The sequence below is a fragment of the Lepisma saccharinum genome, chromosome 20, assembly GCF_977018435.1.
Source record: "Lepisma saccharinum chromosome 20, izLepSacc3.1, whole genome shotgun sequence".
Lineage (NCBI taxonomy): Eukaryota > Metazoa > Arthropoda > Insecta > Zygentoma > Lepismatidae > Lepisma > Lepisma saccharinum.
The window spans coordinates 16,551,206-16,565,475 of NC_139248.1; the positions used below are offsets into that span (position 1 = coordinate 16,551,206).

Below are 14,270 nucleotides of genomic sequence, written 5' to 3' on the forward strand. Positions count from 1 at the left end.
CAATTCTGGCATGAAAATCTATTCTTCTTCTTCTACTATTACTATAGATTATTCGTATTCTCAATAAATTAATCAAAAATACACGGGCAAGTGAACAGGCAGGCGTCTTTTTAACGTTTTAATTGTAAATAGGTTTTTACAGTGTTGGTTTTGAACAAACGAGAAAATATGGGGATAGTAAAGGTTTTAGAAAAAAATTCCAAATTCTGCCTTAACCTAAACTGTACAGTTTCCTTGTTTCCTGACGTTTGAGATGATTTGACGTGGCTATGTCATATTTATGGTAGCCGAGAAAAAGAACCTGAAGAAGGGAACAGTTGTTCCCGAAACGTCGTTTGAAATAATAGATACTCGATAGACGTAAGTACAAAAGTTTTGTATTTTTGATTAATTTATTGAGAATACGAATTAATCTATATAAAAGTGAGTAAGTTGCACACATCATAAATTATGAATCTACTATACTACTACTACTAGTCATAGTGGTGGTGGAGCCAGGATTGGGAACTGAAAACAGATTTCACCGCACCCAAACTAGTTTCTTTATCTAGTAGTAGTACTACTAGCAGTAATTTCCCTGATTTTCCAGGTTCATGAATGTTTTATTATAAAATTCCCTGACTTATAAGTTAATTTCTATGATTTTCCAGATTTTCCTGGACTTCTATGTATAAGTACTGAACAACGTTTGATGGAAATCACCTGAGAAAGATATCCTCTATGGTTGCAGCTGACATTTCCATATTGGCCACTGACGGATCCTTCTCAAGAAAGGTGAGCAGCTTGGGGAAATTATTCTTCTGCTGCGATGGCAGGGTGCAAACCAGAGATTTTGCACAAAGTGGGTTCACCTCTGCATCAGGCACAAACTTTTTGATTTCAGTTCCCAGTTTGTACATTTGTAGATCACCAGATGCTTTCATTCTGACACTCAAGTGATAATCTGTGCCTGAAAGAAAGTAGTATTTTAAATATGAACTATGATGTAACTTGAAATGAAATCTGTTTTGCTAAAGCTGAAAATCGGCTAACAAAAATTCAAACTTATTAATTTTATTATTTTTCTTAAACATCAAATTTTACCGTATCAGCGAATACGTGGGTCAGTCAAAAAGTTAGTTGCACAGCATGAGAAAACAAACCAGGAGCGAACTTGCACGAAACTTTTATTTGCACATAAAAGTTCCATACAGAAGCTACTTTTCGACGTAATCACCTCCTATATTTAAACATTTGTCGAGGAGTGTCACAAGTTTGTCTATGCCTGCTGCGAAGAAGTCACGTCTAACGTCCAATAACCATTGACAGGTTGCAGCTTGCACCTCGTCATCAGAGTGATATCATCGCTTTGCAAGTCCTTCTTTCATGGGTCCGAAAACATGGAAATCACAAGGTGCAAGATCTGGGCTATAAGGGGTGATCCAACACTTCCCACCAAAACTTGCCTAGAAGATACGATGTTAGTCTTGCCACATGTGGTCTCACATTGTAATGCAGGAGCACAATGCCTTTGAAAGTTTACCTGGCTGTCGATCTTTAAGTGCATTTCGCAATCATTTTAAGGTTTCACAATAAGACGATGCATTAATCATGGCACCCTTTGGCATGAATTCGGTATACCCAACACCTTCTCTGTTGAAAAACAGCGGCAGCATTACCTTCCCTGCAGATGGAACTATTCAGCACGTTGTTCGAGTCAGGGACGTGGGATGTTCCCATTCGAGAGAGCTGCATTTCATTTCAGGTGAGAAATGATGAACCCATGACTCGTCTCCGGTCACAATTTGGTCTAAAAGCTCCTGTTCTTCATGTTGATATCATTTCAAAAATGCATAAGCACTGTCAAAATGCTTCCCTTTGTGTTCGTCCGTCAATAGCCGAGGCACCCATCGTGCACAAACTTTACGGAATTCGAGATGCTCGGCAATGATCGTATGCAAACTTCCATGTGAAATACCGAGTTCATTTGCGATTTTGTCTATTGTTACGCGTCTGTTTGCAAGAATGAGTTCATTCAAGCAAGCGCCGATCTCTGCATTTGTCGAAGTTGATGGTCTTACCTCATGGTAAGCGTCGTCGATATCTGTACATCCGTTCTCAAACATGGTGCACCACATTGCAATATATGTTGCAATATTGCATTTTCACCATACACTTTGTGCACCTGCCGATAAATTTCTGTGCAGTTACACCCTCTTGCCCACAAAAAACGAATCACTGCACGCACTTCCACTTTGGACGCCACCTGCAGCTGCCGAAACATGTTCACGACTGGCTAGCAAGCAACCTCCAACTGGCACGTCAATGCCGCTACGTCACACACCACAGATACATGTCTGAGGTGTTGCCAACCCGTTGCAAGAAAATATCCCTGTACCAAAATTTTTGACGGGGGTGTGCAACTAATTTTTTGACAGACCCACGTATAATGAAAAAGGGAACTTCGAAGTTTTTGAGCTTCAGTTTTTAAGTTCACTTAATGCAGGGCTGGATCTGCAGTTTAAAGTGAGATCTGAACTACTGTGCAATGTGCCTCTACCTGGTATTGTACCCGGGACCCCTTAATTATAAGGTGACAATATTACTACCACCATGAAGGAGGTCCAAAGAGAACTTTGATTATAATAATAATAAAAAAACTATGTGTTGTGTATTCTCACTCATACAGTTGAACCTGAGTTACACGTATGCCAAGGTGAAGAGAAAATAATACATATAACTGAGAATTAATTACAAGTCAGATTTCGATACCCTGTCATATCATTATTAAAATACTGTAATTGTATCTATTTTGAGGAACATGATATACAAGATATACGTAATACAGGTTATTTCTGTTATAAAGTGGTAAATTAATGAATATAAAAGTTTGATTCTTAAATACACATTTGCCACTTTATTAGTGAACACTTTGATACTGAAATATTACAGTAGGGACTATACAGAGTGGCGCATAAGTCAGTTGACCCATGGAACTAATGATGGAATAAGGAAATAATGGTCGAAAAAGTTCAGTGATAGTGACATTTCGTGATCACTGATAGGTTGGGGCTGTCATGCTATTTTGCTTTATGAGGAATGGTTAAGGATATGGTGTACTCCTCACAACCGACAGATGTAGCATGATTGTGACTGTTTGGGTGAACTGAATTTTGCCCCACCCTGTAGTTTTACAGTTTTTCTACCCAATTTTTAAAAATAGTTTAAAATAGAATTTCTTTAACAAATTACTGTGCTAAGTTTGGTATAAGCGATGCCTAAATCTGCAGCTATCAGATTTACTTTTATGTGGATTAGCGTCCATATAAATTTTACTTTCTGGTCAAGCATGTAACTTTAACCATTTTTGTTCCCCATGGCCGACCAGTAGCACCTGAAAATTGTCACTTCTATGACATTTTGTATCTTGGGTACGTACAAATCAATTATATTGTATGAGAATTAGTATGTATGTATAAATGCATCATGTACAAATAAGGTATAATTAACAAGTTTCTAAATTATATTTTGCCGGGACATACAGTAATTTACGTATAGAATTATGCAGAACTGAGTTGTGTATAAAGCAGTCTCAACTGTACATTAGACAGCTTGATATGAAATGTTTGACAATGCCAATATTCTATTGATCTGTTATCAAATTGCAAATCTTCATTTAAGAACCTCAATGGTTCATTAGCCTTCCTAACAAATGATTGTAAGTAACTAGGTGACTGAAATAGGTTCTTACATTTTACCTTAAAAATAATACTGAAATGGTAGAAATTTGCACTAAATTACAAGCTATTTATAGTTATATTTTCCTGATACACCAATACGCCTATATTGGCTGAAACAAATAGAGTATGATTAATATCTGTGTGTGTGTGTGTGTGTATTATGAGATAAGGAAGTAGATGCAGTTTCCCATTATAACACCATTAAGCCTTTTTTCCATGATAGAAAAATTCAATATGCTGACCAAGGCAGTAATTTAATTTTATTATAAAACATAAACTAAACGTAACATTTCAACCTTATAGCAAGGTCTTCTTTAGACATTTGTACTTGGTGCAGAGTCTGAAGAAGACCTTGCTATAAGGTTGAAATGTTACGTTTAGTTTATGTTTTATAATAAAATTAAATTACTACCTTGGTCAGCATATTGATTTTTTTTTCAGTTTCCCATGTAATGAAGAGCCATAGGCGGATGTCAAGGTAGAACCCCAAAACATTCTTAAACTCAGAAATTTTTGGAGGTGATGTGATCAGCACTATGCTCCAGACACCTTTAACCCCTCCCATGGTTGCCCCAGCTTTTTTACAGCATGTTTCAAAATGATTTGAACAATGAAAACGTGTTCCATGAGCAATACAACAAAATCACCGATCAAATATCCCGTGAAGTACATTCAAGCACATCCTTAAGTTTTTTTGGAACCCCAGGCTGACCAGTTGTAAAATGGCTGCCAGTAGCGACGAGAAAGCATTTTGTGAGAGTAGATCAGTCGTGAGTGTGCAACGTCAGTTTCTTATGCAATTTCATGAAGATCCAGTTTCTTACGCAATTTCATAAAGATCCACCAGCAGAGAACTCTATTGCATTAGTGCTGCGGTGCAAGCCATTGATGAGAACATGCTGAAACATGTCTGGATGGAGTTAGATTATGTATTGACTTGTGCAGAGTAACGAAGGGTGCTCACATTGAGCATTTGTTAGTTAACTTCGCAACAACCATTCACATTTAAACTAGGACAGTTACATTACATATGTGTGAAATTGTATCTTATTTTAGCAACTTATGAATAAAATATAACAAGTTGAAATTGTTCAAATCATTTTGAAACACAGTGTATTTATTAGAGTCTGAGTTAACCTCAGAGCTGCTTTACCAGGGTTTTTTCTCATAAAATTACAATAAGCAAGGCAAGGATAAGCTAATAATTGTTTTTAAGGGTACAAAACACATTGGAGCTAATGGTTCATTATGGGACAGAACTGTACAGAGATGTGTAATTGGAAATATCATTCTATCTAGTATTGGTCACTATTATTACTACAACATGGCACTCAATATAGCAAGCTCACAGCACCTAAAAGAGATACAATACAACTGAAACATACTACGATGTTGCTGTTTACTTACAGTACATGTTTCTGAGAAAAGAACTGCTTCCATAGCACAGAAGTTTGCCATGTGCTAAAATGGCAATATAATCAGCAAGGACCTCTGCTTCTTTCATGCTGTTGGTTGTTAGGACAATGGTACGGTCTTCTTTCAGCTTCTGTAGAGAGTGATTACTATATTTAGTAATTAAGATTAGATCTGAATCATGCAAAAATATACGCCATAACTTGCATTTCAATGATCTCAAATATTAACAAGATAAGTAATTTCAGATTTGATGGACACTTGTTATTACTCATGTAATATAAACTTGGTAAAAGAGATGAGCAGATACAATGCTGACATGTTGGTATCAGTTTATCCGTTTGTTGTCCGGCACTGTGGAAGGTGTTGTGCTTTGGGCTCCGGCTACAGAACACGTGCAGGTTCGAGTCTCGCGGAGGAAGCATAACAACTTTTCTCCTGAGATTTCGGCCAGTGTATGGGACTGGGGGCCACCCACCATTGTTAGGAGACTGTGGAGCTATGAAGATTAGTATCGTAACAATCTGATATGATCCATATTTTTATCTGACGTCACAATTTCGAAATATGTCACTAATATATTTACTTTGAGCAAATATTATATGTAATATTACACCTTGTTTGTAATGTATATCTTTTGTTTAATATTTATTGTATTTTATGCTCTATTATGTGAATTTGTATTTCTAAACATGTATAGATGTCAGTTTTGTTGATAGCTTCCTTTTGTAGATAGTGAGTGATTCATCTGTACTTGAATCTGTGTTCTCAACTATAGTATAAAAGCGAGAATATTGCGTAAGAAATAACACACATTCGCCACAGATCGTAGAAGATTTTTAACTTAAAAGAAAACTCCTCGTGTTGTGCATACATCTTGGTATGGTAGTTCGGGGCGCAAGCTAAGACTATGTGATCATAGATATGTCGATGGCCATGCATTGATGCTATGCACAATACTGCAACCATTCTACGTTAAGAAATAAAGCTAGCCTAAGGATTAATTTGGAATAGAAGGCTAAAGAGCAAATATTGACTCGGTTATTATTGCATATCTCTTGGTGTGGTAGTTCGGGGTGCAAGCTAGGTCTATGTGATCATAGGCATGCCGATAGCCATGCATTGAGATTATGCATTTTAGTTGAGTCAAGACATCGTTGAAGCGAAATCCTCACCTTCGTACTAAGCCTGTTTGCATCAAAATCGCAATAAATAAACAATAAATCTTTTCGTTTTTGTCTACTGCAATAATGTGGTTTTATTCCTCTGTGCTGTGCCTAACACTATCCCTGTACCTGAGTGGAGTCTGTGTACTTCGCAGAGTCTCATCGTTCACCGCTGAGTATTACTGAGTTATTAATAATAAGAATAATTCAATGACATACTAACAAATCTAATAATAATACGTTTTAAAATTAAAACGTGAATGTATCAAATCTATAGAATCTGAAAATGTTAAGTACAAAATACTCCAAATCCCAGATATTTAGCCATCACTTTTCCAGACAGGAAATATCTAGAAACATCTGAGGAATGTCTTGTCAGACATTGCCGAGCTTCCTTGATCGCCATCGTTGTAAACAGGTGTAAACAATCGCAACGAAAGGAAGAGACTACAGGTAAGTGAGTCGGCATTGTTTTGAGAGAGAGAGAGAGAGAGAGAGAGAGAGAGAGAGAGAGAGAGAGAGAGAGAGAGAGAGAGGAGGGAGGGAGGGAGGGAGGGAGGGAGAGAGGGAGGGAGGGAGAGAGAGAGAGAGAGAGAGAGAGAGAGAGAGAGAGAGAGAGAGAGAGAGAGAGAGAGAGAGAGAGAGAGAGAAATATATATTTGGGCAAGACCGTGTTGAGGCGATTCGCAAGTCAAGATTCTTTGTTTAGTCACAACCAAAACCATACCTCGCAGAACTTCAGCTGCTGTGCAGAGACAGGAATACCATTTCCATTAGCCATGCTGATCCAGTCTTTGGGGGTTTAAAGCTCAAGTGTTGTGTTTTGCCATCTAAGTGTATAATTGTTACCTCTCGCACCTTACCATCGAGCTTACCATGAATAGCGAGTTGCTCCATAGTATAGGGGATGAATGAGCTACACCCACAAGATTTGATCCCACATACCATAGGGTATGTTAGGTGGTGATAGATGCAGGTTTTAGCACGTTATCTTTTCTCGTAACCCTTAATGCAGAATGTTACGGTATAACCCGTGCTGACCATACGTCATCCCTTAACTGGTTGAATGATCTGCCAGCTCGACAGGTAGGAGTGAGGCCAGCAGTGGGTAGGTGGGCCCTGGCCCTCACGGGCTGTTGCATCACAGGTTCTTATTATCATTCCTTTGTTGATGATTATTTGTTTCAAATCATGGGTTAAAACAAGGAGATGCATTATCTCCATTGCTCTGTTAGGAAGGTAAAAGAAACTAATGAAGGACTAAAATTAAATGGTGTGACTCAGTTGTTAGCATATGCAGATGATGTAGACTTAATAGGGGATGATATAAATACAATTAATAATAATGCTAAAATATTTTTCAAAACTGCTAGAGAGATAGGTTTGGAAGTTAACAAAGAGAACACTAAATATATGCTTACAGGCTGGAACCAAGTGTTAGGTAATAATCAAAATCTAATTATTGATAACAAATCGTTTGAACCAGTTTACAAATTCAAATACTTAGGAGTAATATTAACAAGTGAAAATTATATTAAAGAGGAAATAAAAAGTAGGCTTAATTCAGGAAATGCATGTTACTTCTCTCTTCATAAACTTTTGTCTTCTCATTTAATATCTAAGAAACTAAAAGTTAAAATATACAAAACAGTAATTTTGCCTGTAGTATTATATGGGTGTGAAACTTGGTCCCTTACATTGAAAGAGGAACATAAATTGAGAGTATTTGAAAATAAGATCCTTAGGAAAATATTTGGACTTAAAATGGATGGGGAGACAGGTGAGTGGAGAATGTTACATAATTCAGAACTACATAATTTGTATTCATGTCCAGATATTATTAGAATAATTAAATCTAGAAGACTTAGGTGGGCAGGCCATGTGGCACGAATATGAGAGGAAAGAGGAGTTTACAGGATTCTTGTTGGGAAACCTGATGGTAAGAGACCTGTAGGAAGGCCAAAACGAAGATGGAGGGGCAACGTTGATATAGACCTAAAGGAAATCGGTAGGGATGGAAAAGCATATATAGATTTTGCTCAAGATAGGACAGATGGAAAGCCTGTGTTGCTGCAGCCATGAACCTTCGGGTTTAAGAAGGCTAGAGAGTTAGTTAGTTAACTCATACTGTTTTTCATTCTTCACAAACTCTAGAAAGGGATATATCTGAAATTATGTCAAAATGCTAACTACTAAGTTTAGTTACTGCAAAGAAAAATTATATTTTTTAAATTTTAATGAGCACTAATATGAATGCGACTACATGCAGTGCTTGACAAAATTTTCGCAAAGCATCTCCCCACTTGTCTCATTGTCACCATGTTAAATCATAGAAGCATCTACCCAGATAACCGCAAGCCTCAACCAAACATCCCCCGGCTAACACTTTTAACTTCAAACGTTGACTATATGGACAATCTGAAAGCATTTCAGCCCATTGATTGTTTCATAACAGGTAACATTTCAGAAACTTCTCAGTTTCATCACCACCCAACTAAGTATGTAAGAAGAATCCAGTACCGAGATTGACTACTTAGTTTGCCGAATCATTCTGAACATAAAAACTGATTGTGCCCCTCCCACGCCTCTCTCTCTCTACAAGAAACTAAGACTTTCAAATAGCTTTCAATTAAAAATTACCCACATATACATTGATCTGTTGTGAAGTACACTACAAAATTTTAACATATCAGTTGGGAATGAATATAACTACATACCAGAAGATAGTTTCAATATCAAATAAATGAGGTTTTCCTGTAATTATATCACTGACCTCCATGGTGAAGTCGTTAGCACAGCACACTACGATGCCCGGGGTCCATGGTTCGAATCCTGGCCTTGGCATGGGTGTTCTTTGTGGGTGTCCCCTCATCAAATTCATCCTCATTGCCACAATTAGCCAAAAGTGGTAGATAAGTAATGTAAAATAACCAAATCAATCCAATCTAAAGGACTGTAATTACTAAATCTAGAATGACAAAAACTACAGCTATGTTTCTACGGCTGAAGCTTACCAAAAACAAATTCCACATTCGCTGAATATTTTTTACATTTGCTGTAGGTTCATCCAGCATCAAAATCTGAAACAAAATAATTTCCTAATTATATAAACACATACAGGCACACATATATAATTAAGCACAATTAGAGCAATTTCACAAGCTAGAAAAATACATTTTTATGTACTATATGTCCAGAAAATAAATGATCAGTTGATGGTGGCATTGGAAACAAAACTTGGAAAATGATAAATTTTGAGGTCAAATGTGTAACTGAACACATGATTCCCACCTCAAGTTTTTTTTAAACTAAGATATTCTCTTTTCTGTGAGTTGCATCCCAATAATATATTCCATAAGGATCTCCATGGGTGGCAGAAGGTGAAGAAATGTATCAGTCTTGAAAAACAACTACATCTGAAAGAAAATAAGCGAAAAGAAATTTGCGTCGCAAGTAGTGAAACAATTCGAAAACTTACATGATAAGTAAATAAATACATACCAATAGAAGATGTAGGTGAGTGGTTTGTGTTACGGCTTCACACTCTGAAGGATGCGTGTTCGAGCGCCGTTACAGATTAACATTATTTTTTTTTAGTTGCCTATGAGACACCAACATGTGTGTGTTCGAATCCGTAATTTAGACAGTGATTTTTTTTTAAATCTGTAACCACAGCACATGCATTTTAAATGCATGATTTCACCTGCAAATTTCGAAAAGCACCTTAACCTTTTGAGTCCCAAGGCCATTTTGACATGTAACCCCCTTGGTCCCGAGCCAATTTTGAGCAAAATGCAGAGTTTCAATTAAATGAGTGTAAATCGGAGGCTAATTGCCCTAGAGAGATGAGTGATATACCGGGGGCTAACTCTAAAAATTCCAAAATTTCGGGGAAAAAATGGGGTCCCCCCTCCCCCACCCCAAGAAAAAATACATGACAGTGTCGACATGCACATGGAAATGATCGCTGACATGTAAGGAACACATAAATATTTGCATTATTATCATATGACCAATGTAACGTGAGTTGTGCCCCAAAAAGCAATGGTCGGCACACCACTGATTCAAGCTTCAAAATGCAGTGGTACCTTGAAATGGCTTTAGCTTGGAGACTATTTGCCCTGGAGATATGAACAATATACCATTGTACGCAGAATGAATCACAGATTTGGACGAAATATAATTTATGCACATTCGGCGTACATATGGAGTGGGAAAGGGGGGAAATCCCCTGAAAAATATATATTTTTTAAAGAAAATAAGGGGTTTATGGATTTAGAGGCAAGATTTAATAGCATAGTAAACCCATGATGCACAAGAAAATAATATAGTTACATCAAACACTAGATTTAAATAATACACTATTTATAATTTTTATTATTACATTTACTTTATACAAGTTTCATTTTATGGTTTCAACTTTATTTAAAGTAGGTTTGTATTGGGCAGTTTCAAAACTATTTGCAATTTGTATTAAAAATAAATGCATTTGTCACCAAATACGCAATAAAATTTTTTACAGGCTTGCATTAGTTGGCATTCTATCCTTTAAAAAAAACAGTGCTATGGGGAGAATAGAACCAGGGACCCTTCGTGTGGTGAACAGGTATCTTAGTGACCGGACCACACCGTCCTTCTTAGTTTATCGCTTATATGCAACTACCCATGTGTTGAAACCATATTGCACTATTCTATCTGCTATTCATAAAAGTATATTACAATTATATTAGTGTTCCTTGAAACTAAGAAACAATGTTTTCTTGATAACTCTACATATTGTAAACGAGTACATTTAGAATTCGGTCACATGTAGGATGGCCCATGTCGTGTATGATTCAAAAGTATACCTAAGAAGACTGCGAGCTGAGCATGCACAGTTCTACGATTGGCAAGCTTCGTGATCTCTGTCTGAGCCCACAATTCACACAGTGAACGCGAAGGTTCTCTCAGCAGTATGACGTCATCCTTGGCTGTATTGCAGCGGGGTGCTCAAGAATTTGTAAAGGAGGTATATGCAGTGGCGTATCAAGGGGTGGGTGAAGTGGGCAACCATCCGGGGCCACGCGTCTCATGGGGATGATACAAAAAATGTATTAAATAGAAGTGAGGGGGGAAAAAGATGGAACAGGCTAATTTTTGTAGGCAATAAAATTAAAACATTCTGTTTTTATCTGGATTTAAACTCTAGTTAAAAGTTACAATACAGGCTCTAAGCCTAAGGGTGCCCGGAAAAATTATTGTCATATTTCTCATGTATAACATTTTCGCAAAAATTCACAATATCTTGCGTGGACATTTTTACCCATTTATTCATTTCTCAAATAAAAAGCAATTTGTCTTGTCTTTTCTTCTTTCTCCCGACCTTGCACTCCCGATTTTAATATGTTAACAATAAAGCACCTCCAACTGCCATGAAGCAAGTGCAAGGCATTTAAATGCTTGGGTCTTTTGCAACTCAAGAAGGCAATTGATAATACAATAATACTTCCTTCCTACAGCTTCATATTTCAGTTCCCGGAAAACAAAGAAATACATTATTAGAGTGAGTGAAATTATTAAATATAATTTTCTTGAATAATTTATTATTACAATAAATATGATAATTTGCTGACGTATCTCTGAAGATTTTCTATCGAGTCACATTGAGATTTCAAATTTAACAACAGGTTGGAGGCTTGTATTATCATCTCACCCAGGACCTCGCGATATGTTGCTACACCACTGGGTATGTGGGTTGTCATTGTTCTTATATTTTATTTAAAAACAATCAACTCATATTTTACCTCACAGGGTGGGCCTCAAAGGGTTAAGATTTTTGACAATATTTCTCTGTCCACCCTATTGCCTCCTGTTAGAAGTAATTTAGTTTTGGAGAAACTACACGAAAAACACATCCTAAGTGGCATCGACAAGGAATTAATTTATCGTATTTTGCATCTTATAAATGTAGACAATACACTAATTCTACTTAATAAAAAAAACAATCGGCTCTAAAAGAGATTTGAACGTGTGTTCTTCAGACAACTGGGCCAGGCCTTTACCACTTTCCCACTCCAACAAAATAACTTGAAATTTTGTCTTACAGATCGTCAGCAATCTTGCAAACTTTGTTAACATACATTAGTTTATTTTTACAAGCTGGAATAGACAAAGTCTGCAACTCAGAACTAGACTTCTGTGGCAATTTATTCTCTCATGTCTACATTACTGTGACAAAACTCACGTATTGTAAATATGAAGGGGCATTGTTACATGTTGCAAAAAATTTGTCATACCATCGTTAGTTCCAGATTTGGCCACAGCCACTGAGCATTTGGTCTCTGGACATATAGTACTATACGTAATATTAAACAATAAAGAGACTAAATAAAACTCTGACCAATTCCATGCGATATATGATTTAGATAAGTCAAAGAGGAGACAAAATTAACCATTAAAACAGATTTACTTATGCATTTGAGAATTGTTACGTCAATGATCAACTTCAAAAGTTTGAGTTTTGGTTTAATTGGGACTGGACCTACAATTTAAAGTGGGATTCAAACCACTTGTGCCGAACGTGGGACCCTTGATTATAGGGTGATGACTTTACCACTATGCAATCAGGGAGGCAGAAGATTGTTACCCTCCATCTTGTCAGGAATACATGTGTGTACGAAAATTTGAGGTTTCAACATGCAGGTGTATCTACGATGAGGAATTTATAAAATGGTGTACAAGATGATTCTTGCTGACCTCGTGATGGAGTGGTAAACACAGCATGCTACAATGCAAGGGGTCCTGGGTTGGAATCCAGCCGAGCATGGACATTCTTTGTGAGTGTCCTTTCATAAATTTCATCATCATCCTCAACGTTACAATTACCCAAAAGTGGCAGAAAAGAGATGATAAATAACAAAAATGAAATCAGGTAGTGCCAATTAAGTACAATGCCCCTACTTAACGACTACACTTAATTCTTCTCAGAATGTTAACGAAACATACTTTAGGCTGAAAATAATGACGACACACAGCATCAATCTTCCATGAAAAAAATCAATCTGCATGAAAACTGAAAACTTCTCTGATGTTAATAAGTGTACTTGTTTTTGAAGTCAAATTTACTTACATCAGGCTTTCCAGCCAATGCGATTGCAAGGCTAAGGCCTCTCCGGGCCTCCAGCGAAAGTTCTTGAGGCAAAAGGTTATTTCCATAATCGAGCTGTAAGACCCTTGTGATTTTCTTGGCTCTTTTCTTTGCTCTTGGGCGACGAACACCTTTCAGCTGAAATAGAAGATAAAGCAAAATTATAAAAGTACAAGTACTTCAAGTATTGTTCCCCAACTTTGTGTAAAGTGGACACAACTCTTTCACAATTTAAGAACATTTTAACAGACTCTACAGCAATTACAATGTAAAAATTTTAAAATTTAGAAACATAATGATTTTAAAATTTAGAATCATAATGCAAATGCAATCAATAAGTGCGCAACTGAAAAAAAAAGAAGTTTATGTTCACTGAATAATTTAGTAACTTTTTTATTTTATGGTGCCTTTTTAAGTGACTCATACAGGGTGTTTCCGTGACCTTGAATCAAGCTGGCAGGGTGGATGTGATATGATCCATATTTTTGTGTGACGTCATCAGTAGAAAATGTGTCACTAATATATTTATTTTGTGAAAGAAAGCGTAACCTCCTTGTTATTCTATGTAATATTGCGCCTTATTAGTAATTTATATTTTTTGTTTAATGTTTATTGTATTTTATGCTACATTATGGGTAATTTAATGTATCTTCATGTTTGCGAGAGTTCACTATACGAATTTGTATTTCTAAACATGTATAGATGTCAGTTTTGTTGTAGTATCCTTTTGTAGATAGTGAGTGATTCATCTGTACTTTAATCTGTGTTCTCAAAAATAGTATAAAAGCGAGGATATCGCGTAAGAATCATCACACTTTCGCCACGGATCGTCGAAGCTTTTTAACT

General features: G+C 36.6%; 1 protein-coding gene across 4 annotated transcripts in view; it reads right to left on the reverse strand.

Annotated features, from left to right (window-relative positions):
- The window catches only part of LOC146003536 (phospholipid-transporting ATPase ABCA3-like), a 98,724-nt gene that overhangs the window by 46,756 nt on the left and 37,698 nt on the right, over positions 1-14,270 (reverse strand). For all 4 annotated transcript variants that reach the window (XM_083141829.1, XM_083141827.1, XM_083141828.1 and 1 more), the window contains exons 8-11: positions 13,407-13,562; positions 9,313-9,378; positions 5,127-5,265; positions 703-949 (exon numbers count right to left, since the gene is read on the reverse strand). In XM_083141829.1, coding sequence (XP_082997955.1) covers positions 703-949; positions 5,127-5,265; positions 9,313-9,378; positions 13,407-13,562 — 608 coding nt within the window. The remainder of the gene's footprint in view (positions 1-702; positions 950-5,126; positions 5,266-9,312; positions 9,379-13,406; positions 13,563-14,270) is intronic.